Consider the following 24,478-nt stretch of genomic DNA (forward strand, 5'->3'; position numbering starts at 1 on the left):
CTGCAATTGAAAAAAGATACAAAAAATTATGACAAAAAGTATCTGAAGATACATTACAAATTTTGAAAAATTTCTAGGGTAGTCTTGTTTATGTTTACATATCACCCAACATCATTTCCTAAGCCGATCAATTAGAGAAGGAATTTTCCTCTTGCTACAAAAAAATGATTCAAATGGCTCTAAGCACTATGGGACTTTACATCTGAGGTTATCAGTCCCCTAGAACTTAGAACTTCTTAAACCTAACTAACCTAAGGACAGCACACACATCCATGCCCGAGGCAGGATTCGAACCTGCGACCATAGCAGCAGCACGGTTCCGGACTGAAGCGCCTAGAACAGCAGGGCCACAAGGGTCGACCCTCTTGCTACACTGCAAGGAGCAAAATCAGCCTAACTGCATTCATTTTAGCATCAAAAGCAAGTTGGAGGATAGAACATTTCAGAGGCACAAAGGTGAGAGCAGGTATGTTTTGTTTGGTTCACAACTTAGACGAAGACAGAACTTTCGGAGAGTACAGATACTGAACTGCTGCTTGGCTTTAGTTACAGCTATTTTTCTGATTTCCCCCTCCCCCCCCCCCCTCTTTGCCACCATGATACATTTCCCCCCTTTTTTTCCCATTCTTCTTTCCCCTGCCAGTATTCAACAATAGACAGTAGTACTGTTTCCTTCAATTTGTAAATTTTTTGTATACTGATACAAAACAAGTTTCACTATCACATCTGATCTTTAAAGACATTGAGGATTTCATTTTCATACTGGATTTGAGTGGTTTATACATAATGTTCTTCTCTCAACACCTCACAGATATTATGGGAGTAGGTACAACATTATCAGCACTTTTGTCTTTGCACTTTATTTATGCACATATCTAATGAATACAAGTAGATAATTTTTCTGCACGAGGTCCTTCCTGCAATGTAACTAGTTTAATATTCACAAGACTGAATATTTCTGCCTGGAGGAAAGTTTTCAATTTGTTGCATAACCATTTATGCAACATTTCCTCAAATTTTTGTCAGATAAAAACTGATAAAGATTTTTCTTGTGATCCAGAAAGACAACAACTGGACAGAGCGGGATCTGAGCAGCAGGCAGCTTGTTACAGCCCTCAAAACTAAAATGGTTACTGCTTTCATTGGTGTGGCGTACTGTGACAGCAATCAATAGTGACCAAATCAACTTCTGCAACAACAAACTGAGTGTTTGTGTGAATTGGAGACTTGCCTTCCAATTAACGCAAGCTCACTGCCTATCAGTGCAGCCACATTTATACAGTCTGTGTAACTCGGCAATTCATGTGAGACAAGTCCCATGTTGCTCCCATACCACAGCTAGAGGCCTGCATAGATGCAGATACATGCCAGTGTATCTCCGGTTATTTGCAATATGATTATTTTACGTTTAAAAGTTAAAACACAACATCAACATCATCCTTTTAATGTGCTTACACTACATGGGATTGATGTTGTTGATAATGATGAGGATACTAATAATAGTAAGTATTATATCAGCAGTATCCTGGAGGAGATAGATGCAGTGTTCATATATATTAATGGAGGACTGTACTTCTTCCTGGTTCCTGCTAAATCTAACATGCTGCCTTATGTTTGAGTCATTTCTGTATTGTTAGCAGTAACAGAGATCAATAACCTCTTTTATCAGAAACTGCCTACAAGGGATATGAAGGCTGTTCTTGGATATCCCATCCAAAGGAATCTTTGCTTCATGGTTTGGCTCGTGTCTGTGTATCACACAACATAAACAACATCCAATTAGCATTGCCACATGTGTTGGGAAACAACATCATACATTATGAACAAGACTTAAATTGTAAGTTTTCAGTGTTTAATTGCCATTTTTGGTTAATTAGGCAGTTTTTTATAGTCCCTACTATAATTTAAATTCTGCCAGAGCTACAGAACTTTGAATGACAGCACCAGAAAGAGCAGCTCATTTCTGTAAGACTGATGTGCTACTTGTATGCATGCTATAAATGTTCAAGGCACAGTTAACTAAGTTGAAATATGGTTCTCAATAATGCGCGCCACCGTGATACATTTTTTCCCCTTTTTTCCTATTCTTCTTTCCCCTGCCAGTATTCAACAATAGACAGTAGACATTTTCCTGTTAATGCATATGAGTGAGAGTTAATTTCAATTTTATTGAGACAGTCGAACTGCAACTAATGCTATCTCAGCCCTCATGACTCAGAACCATGCCTATGACTTTAACCAGTGTCACACATTTGATAAAGAACATGATTAACATTTAAAAGTCGCGCGTGCGCGCGCCCACACACACACACACACACACACACACACACACACACACACTCTCTCTCTCTCTCTCTCTCTCTCTCTCTCTCTAGGCAAATGAACGACAGCCAATGGATTAGGTCGAACACAGGTTGCCAACTCATTGACATTATGCCTCTCCTCCTCAGCAAATGAAGGGGTTGGGGCCAAGGGACATGTGGAATCACAGTTGGCTCTGATAACATGTTGAAGTTGCTCCCACTTCATCAGTTATAAAGTAGCATTTTAATTACAATTTCACTGTGCAATATCATAAGGAAAGAAGAGAATTTAGCAGCTGTTGCATGTGCAGCATTTATTTTATTGCATGAAGCTGAATATCAGAAAACGAAACAATGCTGGTGGATGGCCTCTTTTTAAAAGTAATGAAGAAATATGGTGGGATAAAATTAATGCAGGACCTTAAAGCTGAATTGAATATGGGCTAATTCATATTCTTCTGAATGAAAGATGGAGATTTCAAATTGTTACTGAATTGTGTAGACCATAAATTTTCCAAAGATGACACCTCTTTTAGGATAGCTTGACCCGCAGCAGAAAGATGTTAATGAAGACTTTCTTTTCCATGTTACACAATTATATTCTAACAGCTCACTAATTTCCCTCCAAGCATCTAATCTTTTTAAATTTGTCTATGTAATAGGGTCCCACAAGCATTCCTGTTTACGATAAAATTATCAACATAAATGCTGTCACTGTATTTCAACCAATACTCCAGTATTTGTAAACAGGATAAACAAACACCCATTCAACAGAACAGCAAATCGCAACTGAACCAATGAACATTTGACCAGGTATCCACACTAGGAGTGGGGTCCCAAGACAAAACCACAACCAAAACTTTAATGTTACGGCAACAGTCCACACTGCAACAAAGGCCAACTGTTTCATTGCCTCCAATTTGCTGCCCTTACACACTATGCAAATCTTGAGCAACAAAGCTGTTCACTGGCCTAGTGTTTATACTTCTTTACATCAGATTTGCTTTCACTTTAAGACTGTGGCCGAACTATTCAGATGAAAATTTGACATAATTTTGATTGCCATCTCAACACATGCCTTTTAATATGTCTAGTTTTGTGATAGCACCTAAGGACAACAAGTTTTAATCAGAACTGGTGAGCGATCTTACTGGATGCTAGCTGCAATTGTGCCACACTGCTGAGCACATTTGAAGAGGCAATATCTGTGTCACTCTGGGTGGCAATTGAAGCTGCTTGACTTTTGGATTTAGGAATTTTCACTGCTGTTGACATGCATTTGGAATTATTTTGCTGCGAGTCTGGACTAACTCTTCCACATCTACAAACAGCCATGAGCTCTTTTTTATTTTTAGTGAGTATCACACCATTATATGGGGCTTCAAGTGATATTTAGGTAAAATTATGACAGCAATACATTTTCCTGTTAATGCATATGAGTGAGAGTTAATTTCAATTTTATTGAGACAGTCGGACTGCAACTAATGCTATCTCAACCCCCATGACTCAGAACCAAGCCTATGACTTTAACCAGTGTCACACCTTTGATTAAGAACATGATTAGCATTTAACAGTACGCAAGATGTGAAAGTTTGAACACACATTCATTTTTCTTCCAAATGAAATGTTCCACAGAAAACTTCACAAAATCTGTTTCAATAACCACAAAAAAGGTTGTCATTTATGAAATATATCAAGAAAGCTGTGTTATATTAGAATGTGGTCATGGTTGGCATCTATGCTCTTGATCTATGGAATGTGCGAGATCAAATTTCAGCAGACAAGAATTCAGATTGAGTGCTGGCAACAATAAGAGCTCTGGTGTATGAAGAGATCAAAATGGTTTAAAAAATTTTAATGTAAATGGATACAATTTTTAAAAAATCTGCAAATGTAGTGCAGATACAAATATGCACAGATAAGGAAGATCCTAACTGTGGTAGTGTCAATTCCACATGCACAAGTTTGTACTTAAGAGAGGAGTGTGCATGGTACTTTTACTTCCTTTCATATGTGGCACTGTCTTCAGATCTACATCGCAGAAGGAAATAGTAGACAGGCTGAAAGAAGGCTTTAACAACTCTCTGTGAAAAAAGCTATAGTATTATTGAAGACTGGTAGAAGATCATCCTAAATTTGTAATATTCTTAACAGGCAAGTTAGTCGTACATAGAAGACTACAAGTTAATGGACTGGTACATTCATGGAATGACAAATTTACACTATGACGAAGATGGGTTAAGGATAATTCCCACAATAACAGTGAAACACAGCACACGCGCGCGCGCCTCCAAGGCCTCCCCCAAGGTAAGTCTTTCCGCTCCCGGGATTGGAATGACTCCTTACCACACACACACACACACACACACACACACACACACATAGGAAACATTCCACGTGGGAAAAATATATCTAAAAACAAAGATGATGTGACTTACCGAACGAAAGCGCTGGCAGGTCGATACACACACAAACAAACACAAACACACACACAAAATTCAAGCTTTCGCAACAAACTGTTGCCTCATCAGGAAAGAGGGAAGGAGAGGGAAAGACGAAAGGATGTGGGTTTTAAGGGAGAGGGTAAGGAGTCATTACAATCCCGGGAGCGGAAAGACTTACCTTAGGGGGAAAAAAGGACGGGTATACACTCGCGCACACACACACACATATCCATCCACACATATACAGACACAAGCAGACATATTTAAAGACAAAGAGTTTGGGCAGAGATGTCAGTCGAGGCAGCAGTGCAGAGGCAAAGACGTTGAATGACAGGTGAGGTATGAGTGGCGGCAACTTGAAATTAGCGGAGATTGAGGCCTGGTGGATAACGGGAAGAGATGATATATTGAAGAGCAAGTTCCCATCTCCGGAGTTCGGGTAGGTTGGTGTTAGTGGGAAGTATCCAGATAACCCGGACGGCGTAACACTGTGCCAAGATGTGCTGGTCGTGCACCAATGCATGTTTAGCCACAGGGTGATCCTCATTACCAACAAACACTGTCTGCCTGTGTCCATTCATGCGAATGGACAGTTTGTTGCTGGTCATTCCCACATAGAATGCGTCACAGTGTAGGCAGGTCAGTTGGTAGATCACGTGGGTGCTTTCACACATGGCTCTGCCTTTGATCGTGTACACCTTCCGGGTTACAGGACTGGAGTAGGTGGTGGTGGGAGGGTGCATGGGACAGGTTTTACAGCGGGGGCGGTTACAAGGGTAAGAGCCAGAGGGTAGGGAAGGTGGTTTGGAGATTTCATAGGGATGAACTAAGAGGTTACGAAGGTTAGGTGGACGGCGGAAAGACACTCTTGGTGCAGTGGGGAGGATTTCATGGCATGAAATCCTCCCCACTCCACCAAGAGTGTCTTTCCGCCGTCCACCTAACCTTCGTAACCTCTTAGTTCATCCCTATGAAATCTCCAAACCACCTTCCCTACCCTCCGGCTCCTGCCCTTGTAACCGCCCCCGGTGTAAAACCTGTCCCATGCATCCTCCCACCACCACCTACTCCAGTCCTGTAACCCGGAAGGTGTACACGATCAAAGGCAGAGCCATGTGTGAAAGCACCCACGTGATCTACCAACTGACCTGCCTACACTGTGACGCATTCTATGTGGGAATGACCAGCAACAAACTGTCCATTCGCATGAATGGACACAGGCAGACAGTGTTTGTTGGTAATGAGGATCACCCTGTGGCTAAACATGCCTTGGTGCACGGCCAGCACATCTTGGCACAGTGTTACGCCGTCCGGGTTATCTGGATACTTCCCACTAACACCAACCTATCCGAACTCTGGAGATGGGAACTTGCTCTTCAATATATCATCTCTTCCCGTTATCCACCAGGCCTCAATCTCCGCTAATTTCAAGTTGCCGCCACTCATACCTCACCTGTCATTCAACATCTTTGCCTCTGCACTTCTGCCTCGACTGACATCTCTGCCCAAACTCTATGTCTTTAAATATGTCTGCTTGTGTCTGTATATGTGTGGATGGATATGTGTGTGTGCGCGAGTGTATACCCGTCCTTTTTTCCCCCCTAAGGTAAGTCTTTCCGCTCCCGGGATTGTAATGACTCCTTACCCTCTCCCTTAAAACCCACATCCTTTCGTCTTTCCCTCTCCTTCCCTCTTTCCTGATGAGGCAACAGTTTGTTGAGAAAGCTTGAATTCTGTGTGTATGTTTGTGTGTCTGTCAACCTGCCAGCACTTTCATTTCAAAGATGATGTGACTTACCATACGAAAGCGCTGGCAGGTCGATAGACACACAAACAAACACAATCATACACACAAAATTCTAGCTTTCGCAACCAACGGTTGCTTCATCAGGAAAGAGGGAAGGAGAGGGAAATACGAAAGGATGTGGGTTTTAAGGGAGAGGGTAAGGAGTCACCCCAATCCTGGGAGCGGAAAGACTTACCTTGAGGGAAAAAAGGACAGGTATACACTCGCATACACACCCATATCCAACCACACATACAAAAGCAGACATTTATGTTTGTGTGTCTATCGACCTGCCAGCACTTTCTAGGGAAACATTCCAAGTGGGAAAAATATATCTAAAAACACAGATGATGTGACTTACTGGACGCAAGTGCTGGCAGGTCGATAGACACACAAACAAACACAGACATACACATGAAATTCAAGCTTTCGCAACAAACTGTTGCTTCATCAGGAAAGAGTGAAGCCGAGGGAAAGACGAAAGGATGTGGGTTTTAAGGGAGAGGGTAAGAAGGAGTCATTCCAATCCCGGGAGTGGAAAGACTTACCTTGGGGGAAATAAAAGGAATATAGCCAGAAATGGGAGGCTAAACAACGATAACCGTGTGGCAAGGGAAAGTGACAGTGATTGTAAAGGAGAGACTTGTGGACGGATATGAGGAGAGCATAATCAAATGAGGGAGGGATGTCGTGGAGATGTACAAGAGGTTTCGGATTAGGAAAGGATGGTGAAGGAAATGGGCCCTGCCCCTTCAAAGGAACCATCCCACCATATGCCTGAAGCAATTTAGAAGAATTATCAAAAATCTAACTCAGCATGACTGGATGCACATTTGAACTGTCGTATTCCTTAATGCAAGTCCAGTTTGCTAACTACTGCACCACCTAGCTCGGTGAAAAGGGACAAGAAGGGTGAGAGGCAAACTTACAGAGAAGTTAGATTAACCCTCTCACAGGCACTCAACAACACTTGAAATAAAACTGCTACAGCCTTGCTTTTTGCTATGGTTACCAAAATGGCATACACTGTCTGCCCTGACGTACGCCTATCAGTTTAGGAGCTCAGTTCTCTAAGATGAAGTGGATAAACAAGACAGTGTGGTGAGTAATGGGACAATAATAGGTGTTGAAGGGGAAACTTTGCATCTCTTGAATTAAGGGACACTGCTGCTAGATGCCATGATCTCAGTAAGCTGCCAGCATATCTTTCACAACGAATTTCATGGTGCTTAAAACTAATACTTTTTCATCATTAGTTATATCAAACTGTTAAAATGGTAATCAATATAATACCAAAATGGAAACTATTACCTTTAATTTATTGTTCAGATTCATACAGGAATTAGTAAACACACTGACACATTCCTTTAAGCTCCACAAATCTTTTGATCTGTCACCATCAGCTGAGAGACTGGAACTACTACCTGTAATTACACAGAAAAATATTTTTTAATGTGGAAGTATTTTAATGCCAATAAAATTCAGTACTTTGGTAGAAGTCTGAAAATGAAGCGACTGAATGTACAGCAAAATCTAACTATTATTCTAAAAGACATCTGCTTCCATGGCGCAATGAAATTATGAGGGTGGTGTGATACTTCTGGTATATTTCCATGAAAGAATGAAACATTTTTGTTGCGCCTTCATGGTTGGTAAGCTTGATTATTCCAAGGATGGTATAAAAAAAATTTCTACATGTACAGTGTACAGTTCACTGTTGACAGCCGTCTGTAATGGTCAGTGTGTCAACTGAGATTGAAAATGGAGAAAACTGAGTTTCATGCTGTTATTAAACATTTTCACTTGAAAGGTAGGATCGCCACACAACTGGGAACAGAACTGGATGATGTTAATGCGGAATCCGCACAATCTTTGATGACCATTTACTTTTGGATTAATGAATTTAAACACATTTGGACCTGCACCAAAGACGAAGCACACTCCGGCTGTCCAGTTGACGTCACCACATAGGAAACCACTGACAAAATCCATGATAAGGTAATGCAAGACCGCCTAATAAAAATTCATGAGACTGCTAAGACTGCAGGCATCTCAACTGAGTGAGCGTATAATATGCTGCATGGATAATGCACTATGAACCAAAAGTGCATCCGGCACACCATTTCAGTATAATGTCTGGCAATGTTTAATCACTATCAGCAAAACTTTTGTGTCGATCTGCAATTGCTGATGAAACCTAGGTCCATCATTACACACTAGAGTCATAACAGTGGACAAAGGCTGATGAAAGAGCACCGAAAAAGACAAAAACCCATTTGTCAACTGGTAGGTGATGGCCACTGTTTTTTTGAATTCCCAAGGAATAATCCTCATAGATTACTTGGAAAAAGGCGGAGTCATACATGGACCCTATTACGCTTAATTATTGAATCATTTGAAACTTGCATTGGTTAGCATGCAAAAAAGTGCTCTTTCACCAGGATAATGCGCTATCCCACTGAGCAGCAATAATAATAGCAAAAGCATATGAACTGCACTTTGACTTTGTATCTAATCCACCCTATTCGCCAGACTTAAGCCCAAATGAGTTCTTCTGTTCCCCCAACTTGAAACTTTGGCTTGCTGGGAAGAAATATTCATCGATTGAGAAACTGATAGTAGCAGCCCACGAGTATTTTGTGGAGTTTGGAAGAACCTATTTTTTCAGATGGGATGAAAAAGTTGGAGGATTGCTGGACCAAGTGTATATCCCTCAAAGGAGACTATGTAGAAAAGTAAGGGGAGTTGTTTATAAAACAAACATTTTTTCTCGCTTTTTCTACCAGACTTATCAAAACAGCTTTGCATTTGCAGTGAATAAATGAGTTCTAAAGCAACAGGTCAGTTTTAGATTAATCTTTCAAATGAGTAATCTCTGAAGCTATTAACAAAAAAATTTACACAACACATTGTAGAGTTTCACTAAAATTACTGCAAATAACATTTTATTAAGTCAGTGATTTCCTGAACTTTCTTACAAGGCTACATTACCTTCATCAAGGTCCGATTCTGATGTTATAGGAGTTGGTGGTGTTCTCTTTTCCCATAGATGCTTCATACTAAGAAGGTAACGAATATCTTCACAGAAAAGCTTATTCATCAGTTTCTTAGGATCATAATTACAGGAAACAGCCCAAGATCGTGTTGAAACACGGTCTATATTTGCACCATCTGTCTTGGTAGCATTCAGAGCACCTTCTCCAGCTTCACCTGTAAAGAGGAACAATTCTGTCCTATAAATTCTACTACCAATAACAATAAGTTCACTATTAATTACAATACAAGCTTAACAACAACCAAATAAGCTTCTACAACCAACTTTTTATATATTTATCAAACTTTATCAGTATAATATTGTACACTGGACAATTGTATGTTATACTAATGGCTTTGTCTTTTGTTTACAGTTACGGAATTGAGTACCATAAACAGTTAAACATGGATGTTACTCAAAGTGGTGGTATAAAATGTCAGTTTTGTATTTCCCTGTCTTCAGCAAATGCAGAAATATGGAAATGATAATTAATCGAAACCTCAGCTGCCAACAGGTGTAGCTGATATACCTCGATGGGTACAGCTGAAAATGTGTGCCCTGACCGGGACTTATCCCTTGCACGTTTCCCGTGAGACCCACATTCCCAACAGTCCATGTAAGCAGGAGATCCCGGGTTCATGTCCCGGTCGGGGCACACATCTTCAGCTGTCCCCACTGAGGTATGTCAACTACACCTGTTGGCAGCTGAGGGTTTTGATTAATTATCATTTCTTTCTAGAGAAGCTGCTTGGTCATAACAGGTATCTGTTCTTTCGGAACAGTTACTATCTTCATGCAGCAATATGGTATGTCAGCTCCAATAATTTAACTTTCTTTGAGTAATTTAAGTACTAACAGCTTTAGCTCTGATTCATAATTCTTAACTACTCAGATCTCATTACATTATATTCCATGTGGACCAGTTTCTGTTGTGGAACAATGAATACTGTTTTAGTGATATGCTTTTCCACCATGTTAGTTAACTTATTCCACAGTCAGTGATTGATGAGAGTGCGTAGAGCACACTGACATACCCTGTACCAGCATACATAGAGCAGCTGACAATGGATGTGCACTGTGGAAGAGATTTTACCCCAGGGAATAACTAATCTCCCACTTCCACAGAAGTGAAAAGTGTGCATTTGGATTCTGGTGGCCTACAGCATTATGCAAAGAATGAGCCTGGGCATCCTGAAACCTGCATGAACAACAAATCCATAGAATGAAACACAGAAACATGAATTACCTTCCTTTCATAAGGAAAAAAATACAATGATAACAGCACTGCAAGAAACAAAATTTACTGATGAACACCCTACAATTCTGTAGGATTCAGGGTACTTAACGCAAACCAGGGAAAAAAGTTCTAAACGACAAACCTCAATTTGGAACAGGTTTAACTATAAAGGAAACACATTAAAATCAAATCTTAACAGAATTTAAGTAAATTAATGAAAGACTTTACACACTAACATTTGAATCGCCACACAAAGCTTAAACTGTTTTATAGATACATGCAAAAACAGAACTCAGAAAGAGTAGACAGAAAATTTTTGGTAAAATGTGTCAGCTACCCTATATCACATTCCAGCAAAAACTGCAATACTACCACTTGGAGATTAATGCACAAATTGACAAGGAACATCACCACAGATCCACAGTAGGAAAATTCACTGCACTTAAAAGAACCAACGCAAACACAAATTGAGAAAGACTGAAGTCTGTGCAGACAGCATAACACTGTACTGAAACCTACAGTCTTCGATAAACTCACTAGACAACAAACTATATGGTTGTTATCAAATCTGATTTGGATGAAAAATAACTCCGTCACTTTGCTGTAAGTAGACACTCTGTGATGGACGTCCCAATGTAAAAGTGGCTAAGAGTGTCAGTTTAGATTCAGATCACTATTTATCATTAAATTCAAGGTCAGACCAAGATTTAGAAAAAAGGGCAATACCAAACCAAAAAGTTTGCATACAAAAGTTATCTAAGACAAAATGATCTTTAAGTGCTTTTGGAAGAAAGAAAGAACTGAAAGTTGGGAAAAACTTCAAAAAGATATTATTCAGACTGCAGAAGAAACCATTCCTCTTAAAAAGACAGTGAAACATATCTGGTGGAATGATGAGTGTGGTGAGTTATTTGTAACTCGAGTGCAGAGTATCTGGAAAGAAAATGAAAATAAGAACAGGGAAAATTTTGTAGAAGCCAGGGGCCTGCATCTAAGATCAGAGTACAACATATAAAAGATCAACTAATGTCAACTGAGCAACATTTTAAACAAAACACCACAAAGGACTTAATTCTAAAACAATAAAAAATAGTTTAAAGAAGTACACACCAGCTAGTTTACAGTTTATAGATTCAAAAACACAGATCTTACAGACTGGGGCGTGAGTTGTTTGAGGGAAGAGACCAAACAGCGAGGTCATCGGTCTCATCGGATTAGGGAAGGACAGGGAAGGAAGTCGGCCGTGCCCTTTCAAAGGAACCATCCCGGCATTTGCCTGGAGCGATTTAGGGAAATCACGGAAAACCTAAATCAGGACGGCCGAACGCCGGATTGAACCGTCGTCCTCCCGAATGCGAGTCTAGTGTGCTAACCACTGCGCCACCTCGCTCGGTGCAGACTGGGACAAAGAACTATATGACTGAACTACCAAAAGAAGAATTTAATTTTGATAACATAATCCAGATACAAGACCCAAAGCCACCAAATGACAGAGGAAATCAGAAAAATCACAAAACATAAAAATAAAAATATTATTGCTGAATTACGGAAACACCAGTGACAACATTTTTCTACATCTAGTAGACATTAATGAAAAATGGACAACAGCTTAACAACAGAATGACATAATTTTTAACACGTCCATTAAAAAAAAGGGAAGAAGTCCTAACAATTATAGAACTCTCTTCCTCTTGCCAGTGACAAAAAAATGCTGAAGCAACACCTGGTCCAAAACTAGGGAAATATCAAGCAGGATTTAGAAAAGGAAGGTCTTATGTGGAGCAAATACTAAATCTATAGAAAGTAATAGAAATTACGAAAATTGGAAACTTGAAAAATGTGATAACTTTTGTAGATTGTAAAAAGACCTACGACTCAATTGATAGAAATACAGTAATCAACATTATAAGGAATAGGCACTTGATAATGGAACAGCAGAAAAAAATTAAGGTACTTAAAAAACCATCCAAAGTAAAATTGATGAGGGAACCGTATAAGCCCTTTGACATCTACATCTACATCTACATGTATACTCCGCAAGCCACCCAACGGTGTGTGGCGGAGGGCACTTTATGTGCCACTGTCATTACCTCCCTTTCCTGTTCCAGTCGCGGGAAGAACGACTGCCAGAAAGCCTCCGTGCGCGCTCGAATATCTCTAATTTTACATTCGTGATCTCCACGGGAGGTATAAGTAGGGGGAAGCAATATATTCGATACTTTATCCAGAAACGCACCCTCTCGAAGCCTGGACAGCAAGCTACCCCGCGATGCAGAGTGCCTCTCTTGAAGAGTCTGCCACTTGAATTTGCTAAACATCTCCATAACGCTATCACGCTTAGCAAATAGCCCTGTGACAAAACACACTGCTCTTCTTTGGATCTTCTCTATCTCCTCTGTCAACCTGACCTGGTACGGATCCCACACTGATGAGCAATACTCAAGTATAGGTTGAACAAGTGTTTTGTAAGCCACCACCTTTGTTGATGGTCTACATTTTCTAAGGACTCTCCCAATGAATCTCAACCTGGCACCGGCCTTACCAACAATTAATTTTTATTATCATTCCACTTCAAATCGTTCCGTACGCATACTCCCAAATATTTTACAGAAGTAACTGCTACCAGTGTTTGTTCCGCTATCATATAATCATACAATAAAGGATTCTTCTTTCTATGTATTCGCAATACATTACATTTGTCTTTGTTAAGGGTCAGTTGCCACTCCCTGCACCAAGTGCTTATCCGCTGCAGTTCTTCCTGCAATTGGCTGCAATTTTCTAATGCTGCAACTTCTCTGTATACTACAGCATCATCCGCGAAAAGCCACATGGAACTTCCGATACTATCTACTGGGTCATTTATATATATAGTGAAAAGCAATGGACCCGTAACACTCCCCTGTGGCACGCCAGAGGTTACTTTAACGTCCGTTAACGTCTCTCCATTGAGAACAACATGCTGTGTTCTGTTTGCTAAAAGCTCAGGAGTAAAACAAGAAGAAGGTTTGTCATCTCCACTTTTCAACTGCACATTAGAGAAGGTAGTGAGCTATCCATCAACACTCAGGATGTTCAATAAGGAAGAAACCCAAACAAAATCACCATTAATTGTCTCGCTTTTGCTGACAATATGACATTATTTATTGACCCACAAGACTGTGTCAAAGAACAAATCACAGAACTATAAAAACAGATAAAATAGAGCTTCGAGTATCATTTGAAAAAACGCAGTGATGCTCCCCACAATCTTAAAATTATAAACACAATATATAAAACAAAATGTTTTAAATACCTAGGAAAATGGATAATGAGGAACACAGAAGAAAAGGTAGCAATAAAAAATATAGTACATAAAATGGAAATAACAACAAACATAAGGATGGCCAAGAAGTCCATTAATATCTGAAAATTCACACCAATCACCACCTTCCCCCATTTTTTGAAGTGGCCCATTGCAAATGCTGTTCACGTAAAAAAAAAAATCGGTGGCTAACAGTTTACAATGGTGCTGGATTTAGTATGGATAACATTTGAGGGTAGATCTTACTGCTCTCCATCAGTAGTGCGTGGAATGCTGGTGCGACATGCACCTTCAACGAACGCTGACTTCAACATGTGGAAACAAACCTGCTAAAGTCTCCATATCTTCCTGAACTGTCCTAACAGCAGTAGCACTTGTGTATGGTGGCCCGTTATGGGGCCGATCATCTAAATAACCCATGGCTTCAAACTTCATGACTATTTTCTTCACAGTGACATTTGTCACGGGACCTTTATCTATTCAAATACCTTCCTTATGGCAATAGGATCGTAAAGCTGCAGTAGCGGATTTTCCATTCCGAGAGTAAAGCTTTCTGGTAAAGTCAACATGCTGCGACTTGTGGCACATATGACACTAACTACAGGTCATTTTGTACATCGTTCATGTGTGGCATCACTGACTTGCTGCTGTCCAACTCCATCTGTCAGCCAGTGTTTGCACTCATTTTGATTGCATTAAAACCCCATGTAATTTCAGATGTATGTGTCAAGTTCTATCTCTCTATCTACATTATTGCATGAATTAGAGCATTTTCAAATGTTAACAGACTTTTGAGTCAACCTGTATAACAAAAAAATCTTTTCCTGCAACAGAAAACCAAGACACCACAGTGGTAAAGCCTGAAACACTGTATGTTCAGGAACATTTAAACTAACAAGATTTGGAGATCTTGGAAACTGGAAAAATCTGAAAGAAGAATTCTAAGCAAAATACTGGGATCTAAAAGTAATAGTAATGCTGAATACAAATTTTGATCAATCAGAGAAAAGCTAATCGATTTAATTGGGGGGGGGGGGGGGGGAACTACAACTTTATGGATACACATACCAACTGGATAACAACAGACTAACCTAGCAGATCTTAATTTGATAAACAGCCACAAATCCAAACTCAAATGGTTCACTGAAATTGACAAAAATATGAAAAACCCTGAAATTAAACTGGACATAATAGATAACAATACTTATTACACACACAACATAAGAGGCAGGATTTCAGGAAATGAAGTCTGCTAATGGAAGGACATCAACACAGCAACAAAAGAACACACACTAAGGATAATGGACGTCTGGGGGCAAAGAAAACAAAACACAAAGAAGCAAAACCACAGTTGATTTATCGCACCTTCATCCTCAAAGGGTTATTCTAAGAAATATGTTTCACTTTTAAAGGCAGGGTGCATACATGGACAAGGAAAAAAAAATTCCCGGATTTCCCGGTCAAAAATACACTTTCTCCCGGGTGACAGTATATTTTCCCTTATCAATCCATGGGCGTACAATTTGCTGGCACTTTAGAAAACGAAAATTGGGGAAAAAGATATGTTTTGGAAATATCTTTGATGTGCAGCAACATGTACGCTGCATATTTTCGTATTACGAAAGCATACATTGGAATTCCACCAAACACCGCATGTTATTTTCTGAATAATTGAAATCGAGATTTCGATGCGCTTTTGTAAGCTGTTCGTAGCTCATGTCATTTGATCTCGCCAGCCGATGACAGTGGATATTCATAGCATAGGACACGTGATGTTGTCAGCCAACAGCAACATCACTGTTAAGTTGCAAGAACACACAAACAGGGAAAGTTAATAGTTTACATTAATATTCATAGCGTTGCTACAAGAAAAGCAAAGCTTTCACATATAATATTGGTCTCAAGCTGCAAGAGAAGCTAGGCTTTCGCATATACTATTGAGCTTTTTTACGCGTGTTACACTTCATGATATATCACACAAATGTGCCAGTAAAATTTTTAATAATTACATACATGTCTGATCTTCAGGGTTCGAAATTCTTCTAAATGGCTCTTCATCAAAGAGTTGATTTTTAAATGAGAGTCTAACGCTCCGTGATGTAATAAATTCATGGTACATTCTCACACATAGTTCTACTTACGTAAAAGGATATTTACTTTGAAAGTAACACTTTTCAAACCACTATTCGCAATATTTTTCCGCGACCTGTTAGAAATAGGTTCGTTTCAGCAGTTGCCAGAGAGCGCAGATAACAGGTGACACCACGCTTGGGTAACTATCATGACGTAGGAAGCCCGTATGTACGTACATGTAAAACATTGAAAGATCATACATTATGTCATAAAAGAAACAAGACATCAGAGGATACTGCAAGAGCATCGGAATTTCGTGAACCATATTAAAGTGTGCACATTCGTATGTCCAGATTCCCAATGAAGTAGATCTCGACCTGATATTAAGCTTTTCAGTGTGGGTTTCGGGATGTAAATTTTCTTGGAGCACCAGTACCGTATTATATCATGTTTGTTTCTTTATTATGGCATAATGCCACACGTGCTAGAAAATGAAAACGTGCACTTGAAATGAAGCGAAGAGTTGAAACTAGCCACTACTGTGGAATTAAACATTTCGTTTCAAATACATTGACTGCCCACCCCCATGAACCATGGACCTGCCGTTGGTGGGGAGGCTTGCGTGCCTCAGCGATGCAGATGGCCGTACCATAGGTGCAACCACAACGGAGGGGTATCCGTTGAGAGGCAGACAAACGTGTGGTTCCTGAAGAGGGGCAGCAGCCTATTCAGTAGTTGCAGGGGCAACAGTTTGGATGATTGACTGATCTGGCCTTGCAACACTAACCAAAACGGCCTTGCTGTGCTGGTACTGCGAACAGCTGAAAGCAAGGAGAAACTAGAGCCGTAATTTTTCCCGAGGGCATGCAGCTTTACTGTATGGTTAAATGATGATGGCGTCCTCCTGGGTAAAATATTCCGGAGGTAAAATAGTCCCCCATTCGGATCTCCGGGTGGGGACTACTCAAGAGGACGTCGTTATCAGGAGAAAGAAAACTGGCATTCTACAGATCGGAGTGTGGAACATCAGATCCCTTAATCGGGCAGGTAGGTTAGAAAATTTAAAAAGGGAAATGGATAGGTTTAAGTTAGATATAGTGGGAATTAGTGAAGTTCGGTGGCAGGAGGAACAAGACTTTTGGTCAGGTGAATACAGGGTTATACAAAATCAAATAGGGGTAATGCAGGAGTAGGTTTAATAATGAATAAAAAAGTAGGAGTGCGGGTAAACTACTACCAACAGCATAGTGAACGCATTATTGTGGCCAAGATAGACACGAAGCCCATGCCTACTACAGTAGTACAAGTTTATATGCCAACTAGCTCTGCAGATGATGAATAAACTGATGAAATGTATGATGACATAAAAGAAATTATTCAGGTAGTGAAGGGAGACGAAAATTTAATAGTCATGGGTGACTGGAATTCGAGAGTAGGAAAAGGGAGAGAAGGAAACATAGTGGGTGAATATGGATTGGGGGAGAGAAATGAAAGAGGAAGCCGTCTGGTAGAATTTTGCACAGAGCATAACTTAATCATAGCTAACACTTGGTTCAAGAACCATAAAAGAAGTGTATACATGGAAGAATCCTGGAGATACTAGAAGGTATCAGATAGATTATATAATGGTAAGACAGAGATTTAGGAACCAGGTTTTAAATTGAAAGACATTTCCAGGTGCAGATATGGACTCTGACCACAATATATTGGTTATGAACTGTAGATTAAAACAGAGGAAACTGCAAAATGGTGGGAATTTAAGGAGATGGGCCTGGATAAACTGACTAAACCAGAGGTTGTACAGAGTTTCAGGGAGAGCATAAGGGAACAATTGACAGGAATGGGGGAAAGAAATTCAGTAGAAGAAGAATGGGTAGCTCTGAGGGATGAAGTAGTGAAGGCAGCAGAGGATCAAGTAGGTAAAAAGACGAGGGCTAGTAGAAATCCTTGGGTAACAGAAGAAATATTGAATTTAATTGATGAAAGGAGAAAATATTAAAACGCAGTAAATGAAGCAGGCAAAAGGGAATACAAACGTCTCAAAAATGAGATCGAAAGGAAGTGCAAAATGGCTAAGCAGGGATTGCTAGAAGACACATCTAATGATGTAGAGGCTTATCTCACTAGGGGTAAGATAGATACTGCCTACAGGAAAATTAAAGAGACTTTTGGAAAAAAGAGAGCCACTTGCGTGAATATCAAGAGCTCAGATGGAAACCCAGTTCTAAGCAGAGAAGGGAAAGCAGAAAGGTGGAAGGAGTATATAGAGGGTCTATACAAGGGTGATGCACTTGAGGACAATATTATGGAAATCGAAGAGGATGTAGATGAAGATGAAATGGGAGATACGATACTGCGTGAAGAGTTTGACACAGCACTGAAAGACCTGAGTCGAAACAAGGCCCCGGGAGTAGACAACATTCCATTGGAACTACTGACGGCCTTGGGAGAGCCAGTCCTAACAAAACTCTACCATCTGGTGAGCAAGATGTATGAGACAGGCAAAATACCCTCAGACTTCAAGAAGAATATAATAATTCCAATCCCAAAGAAAGCAGGTGTTGACAGATGTGAAAACTACCGAACTATCAGTTTAATAAGTCACAGCTGCAAAATACTAACGCTAATTCTTTACAGACGAATGGAAAAACTGGTAGAAGCCGACCTCGGTGAAGATCAGTTTGGATTCCGCAGAAATGTTGGAACACGTGAGGCAATACTGACCCTACGACTTATCTTAGAAAATAGATTAAGGAAGAGCAAACCTACATTTCTAGCATTTGTAGACTTAGAGAAAGCTTTTGACAATGTCGACTGGAATACTCTCTTTCAAATTCTGAAGGTGGCAGGGGTAAAATATAGGGAGCGAAAGGCTATTTTCAATTTGTACAGAAACCAGATGGCAGTTACAAGAGTCGAGGGGCATGAAAGGGAAGCAGTGGTTGGGAAGGGAGTGAGACAGGGTTGTAGCCTGTCCCCGATGTTATTCAATCTTTATATTGAGCAAGCAGTAAAGGAAACAAAAGAAAAATTCGGTATTAAAAAAGTCCATGGAGAAGAAATAAAAACGTTGAGGATCGCCGATGACATTGTAATTCTGTCAGAGACAGCAAAGGACTTGGAAGAGCAGTTGAACGGAATGTACAGTGTCTTGAAAGGAAGATATAAGATGAACATCAACAAAAGCAAAGTGAGGATAATGGAATGTAGTCGAATTAAATCGGGTGATGCTGAGGGTATCAGATTAGGAGATGAGACGCTTAAAGTAGTAAAGGAGTTTTGCTATTTGGGGAGCAAAATAACTTATGATGGTTGAAGTAGAAAGGATATAAAATGTAGACTGGCAATGGCAAGGAAAGCGTTTCTGAAGAAGAGAAATTTTTTAACATTGAGTATAGTTTTAAATGTCAGGAAGTCGTTTCTGAAAGTATTTGTATGGAGTGTAGCCATGTATGGAAGTGAAACATGGACGATAAATAGTTTGGACAAGAAGAGAATAGAAGCTTTCGAAATATGGTGCTACAGAAGAATGCTGAAGATTAGATGGGTAGATCACATAACCAAGAAGGAGGTATTTAATAGAATTGGGGAGAAGAGGAGTTTGTAGCACAACTTGACAAGAAGAAGGGACCGGTTGGTAGGACATGTTCTGAGGCATCAAGGGATCACAAATTTAGCATTGGAGGGCAGCGTGGAGGGTAAAAATCGTAGAGGGAGACCTAGAGATGAATACACTAAGCAGATTCCGAAGGATGTAGGTTGCAGGAAGTACTGGGAGATGAAGAAGCTTGCACAGGATAGAGTAGCATGGAGAGCTGCATCAAACCAGTCTCAGGACTGAAGACAACAACAACATTGACTGCCTCTGCGGAAAAGGTTAACATAAGTAAAATTTCTTTAGCAAACAGACAAAAGTAACTTCATTGTTCCGCAAGGTGATTAATGCTTGACGGTCAGAAACATGGAAATAAAAAAAATCGAATTTTTAAAATATGTTCATCTTGTAGGGCTCATCTTTCTGAAAAGTCTGAACATAAAACATATGTATTCGAGGAAATGTAAGACATATTATTTAGTTTTAAGTATGCCAAAGTGCAGTGCCACGCCTCTTCACGAAGCATTTTTCTACCGCACGTCCAAACTATATTCAGGAGAGTGGAAATTGAAATGTCCTGTAGTGCCTCTCCTGCTCCCAGTTGGCCGGTTTGACAGCCTCCCCCCCCCCCCCCCCCCCAAAAAAAAAGGGGAAAGAAGAAGAAGACGAAGAAGAATCTCGCAAATAATAGCGGATGGGATTATTTGTAATCGAGAGAACTCTTCAGAAAATCTGAGCTCTTTATTGCCTATTAGTTAATAACTTGCTGTTTTGTGCGATATAAAATTAAATATAGGATATATAAAATCAATACTGACGAGAGATAAGCAAGAAATCACGCATTTCTTTAATGCCTTAGCTCCTAGCATTTTTTCTCTCTAATCTTGCTACAGCTTTATGGCGTGCTTTCCTTTCTGCGAAAGAATCTATTACCTCAAAGTTCGTCAAACGTTTTGCTACATGAAAAATCGAAATGTCGTTATCTAATACTGAAAAAGCTGTTAATACAAATAAATACCCAATACTGGTGTGGTTTCTCGATCTGATTACGTCTATTTTGTCACTGTCTGCTAGATAAAACAAAATAGGCCTTTCTAATATGACAGCAATTTTGTTACACACCAAATAAACAAGACTGTTTTGGCACAAATGGCCTTTTTTATAACACGACAGAACATAATCCATGAAGTACCAATATCAAATGCCAATTAGGGCTACTACAAGCCAAAAGCTTTATGTTAGGAAATAGTTTCACATTTCATTCATACGCACCAGCTTCTCAAGCATGCGATCGAAAAGTAGCGTTACGAAATTTTTATATAAATTTGAAATCGTCTTATTCTTCCATAATTTGTGCGATGTCCCCGTTTCTTCTCCTTCCTCCTTCTAACAAACAATCTTGTCATCACCAATTCTGTAGCTATTGCTGCCATTGTCAAAATTTGTTCGCCGATTAACTTCACTAACCCTGCCAGAATCACAGGCTTAGTTATCCCGCTATTTTCCGGTTAGGCGTTATTACGTGTTCGAACAACACGTTTTCCGCATTACTTCCAGAATAGAACTTCCACGGCTGCAAGCCGGGGACTGTACTGCTGGTCCTTACTAGTGTAGCAATCTGGCCAAAAATTTTGTCAAAATTTCATTTTCTTGGATACACCGAAAAGATATGTGTGTGAAATCTTATGGGACTTCCTGCTAAGGCCATCAGTCCCTATGCTTACACACTACTTTAACCTAAATTATCCTAAGGACAAAAACACACACCCATGCCCGAGGGAGGACTCTAACCTCCACCGAGAAGATAATACGTAATCTTTCTCACCTGTTATTCCTGTCGTCGTTTATTTATATTCTGGTAGTCTGAATCTATGGATTTCGCAAGTAATTGTAACAATGCTGATCATTCATTGCGATTGGCATTCATCCGTTCGGCTTTACTCCCTCAGCTCGTATAGCCCCGTCCCCTTTTGTCGGCGGAAAGTTTATTTCTAGATGCGACGATGATTCTCCTGACTGTCGTGCATGCATTCAAAAGTCAACTTATGATTCATTCAGAAATCAACTTAAAATGTGTTCAAAAATGTTCAAAAACCAACAGGGAAGCATTTCAAAATCATATGAATAATCGATAGACAAAAGTACGCTGGATGCTAGGTGCTTTGTGAAACAAGTTTTTTTTCTTCAAGAATATGAATTAGGCCCCCCCCCCTCCCCTTTTGCCGGTAGCATCTAGCTACTTGCTGCGACTGCTTGCACAGCCAACAGCCCCATTCCCGTAGTCAGAAGCGGGAGAATCTACTCCTCAAACGTGACTCAACTGCGAATGCGCGTAACTGCTAAAACAAATCGAACATAAACAGTTGCGACTTCACGCTCATTGGAGGCAATTTATTGTTATGAAGCACTGCACAGTCTTCTTAAAGCCTTTGACACATTTTCAATAGGCAGACGCTTGCATGAGCACTGTGTGTGCCGTCGTATATGGCGCATTTCCTTTGCAAATTAAGTTATTTTCATTTTTTCTCTCATTTATGTTTTATTGTTGAAGTATTATTCTGCAGTAGCGGGATACAGTAATCTCCTTTGTTAGCGTATCGTTTCTTACTAGTCAAAATTACAAAAATTTAACTGAAAACTAAAGCAATGAAAAATTCCCGGGTTTTTCCCGGATCTCCCGGTTGTCATGGGTCGTATATACTCTGAAAGGACATAACATCACTGCAAAAACTTCGCAATCTTTTTAGACATCCATTTTTTTTTAAGTGAGGGAGACATGACTCAAATATTACAAATTAGTGGATCTCAACTGTCACATATATATTCTTTCCTTTGTTCTATGATAGTGTTTTAGATTTCACCACAGCAATGCCATTCATACCCAAGACGTAAGTTTCATTATACGAGGTGCGGCTAGAAAAAAACCGGACTGATGCTGGAAAAAACATTTATTTACAATTATTTACAATTTCATGTCATTTCCTTCAATGTACTCTCCTCCTCGGTCTCTACACCGCTCCATACGAATTTTCCACTGTTCATAGCAATGCTGCAGATCATTTTTGGTAAGTCCATACATTACTTCCGTCGCTTTTTCTTTTACTGCTTCAACAGTCTCAAATCTAGATTTTCAAAGCTGACTTGACTTTAGGGAAAAGAAAAAAGTCACAGGGGGCCAAATCAGGTGAGTAGGGTGGATGATCTAAGGTGGGAATGTTGTGTTTTGCCAAAAACGTCTTCACTGTCAACGCACTGTGAGCTGGGGCATCGTCTTGGTGAAGGATCCATGACTTTTTTCTCCACAAATCGTTCCGTTTTCTCCGTACTCGCTCACGTAGGGTAGCCTGGACGCTAACGTAGTAATGCTGATTCACTGTTTGTCCCTCTGGTACCCAATCAATGTGCACAATCCCTTTGATGTAAAAAAAATCGTCATCATCATTGCCTTGAATTTCGATTTTGACATTCGTGCTTTTTTTTGTCGTGGAGAACCAGGAGTTTTCCAATGCATCGATTGGCGTTTAGTTTCGGGATCGTAAGTAAAAAACCACGATTCATCGCATTTTGTAAGAAGGTGGGATCACTTTCAATGTTTTCCAGGATGTCAGAACAAATCATTCTTCGGCGTTCCTTCTGTTCAATTGTGAGACACTTTGGAACCATTTTTGAACACACTTTGTTCATGTTGGAACTTTCATGAAGAATCTGCCTAACACTTTCCTTGTCAACTCCTGTTAACTCAGACACTGCTCTGATTGTTAAACGGCAATCTTGTCGAACAAGTTTACCGATTTTTTCAATGTTTGCACCAGTTTTTGCTGACAATGGCCTGCCGGGGCGAGTGTCATCACTGGTGTCTTCGCGGCCATCTTTAAATCGTTTAAACCACTCAAACACTTGTGTTCGCGATAAACAATCATCGCCGTACACTTGTTGTAACATTACAAACGTTTCACTTGCAGATTTTCCTAGTTTGAAACAAAATTTGATGTTAACACGCTGTTCTTTCTGTACACTCAACATTTTCCGACGCACAGACAAAACGTCAACTACTTAAAACAGACACCACGGGCAGACTGAGTGCAGGAGGCAGATGAAACTTGAGCAGTACGCGGAGCGAGAGTCACGTGACAGGCCACACGACTTTCAGCCTTATTGCATTCGTTTTATTGTTACACTAGTACTAGTCCGGTTTTTTTCTAGCCACACCTCGTATAGAGGCAGTCGTTGAAAGTCCCCTACAGAAACACTGAGTCATGTTGCCTCAATAGCCATAGCCATCCATAACTGATAAAGTGTTGCTGGTGCAGGATGTTGTGCACAAAGTGATTCCTTGATTATGTCCTGGCATAGTCCGTATCAATTCAGGCAGGCTAGGAAAAAAACTTACCTTCACAGTCTCGGATTTTATTGAATTTAGCATATGTTAAAATGAAGGATTAAGTAAGGGACAAGTATTTATTCGTTTTCTCCAAAAAAAGTCTGCTCCGAGATACAGCCCTCCAATGATGACACTGCACATACAATTTTGAAGATGCAAATTTTGGAAAAAATTTTAAAATGCTGTATTTCGGGAACAGTTCTAGACTTTTTGTTGTTTTTTTATTTGAAAGATAATTGCTTCATGATAAAGAAATCTTCCATTTGGACTTGTCTGTTCTTTTACTACAGCATTCTGAACTTTTTTATAATTTATGAAAATTTT

General features: G+C 40.0%; 1 protein-coding gene across 1 annotated transcript in view; it reads right to left on the reverse strand.

Moving 5' to 3' along the window:
- LOC126253206 (SUMO-activating enzyme subunit 2) overlaps window positions 1–24,478 on the reverse strand; it is a 145,111-nt gene that overhangs the window by 49,903 nt on the left and 70,730 nt on the right. Inside the window, exons 5-6 of the mRNA XM_049954383.1 lie at window positions 9,525–9,743; window positions 7,845–7,957 (exon numbers count right to left, since the gene is read on the reverse strand). Of these exons, the coding sequence (XP_049810340.1) occupies window positions 7,845–7,957; window positions 9,525–9,743 (332 nt within the window). The remainder of the gene's footprint in view (window positions 1–7,844; window positions 7,958–9,524; window positions 9,744–24,478) is intronic.

The sequence above is a fragment of the Schistocerca nitens genome, chromosome 4 (genome assembly GCF_023898315.1).
Source record: "Schistocerca nitens isolate TAMUIC-IGC-003100 chromosome 4, iqSchNite1.1, whole genome shotgun sequence".
Taxonomy (NCBI): domain Eukaryota; kingdom Metazoa; phylum Arthropoda; class Insecta; order Orthoptera; family Acrididae; genus Schistocerca; species Schistocerca nitens.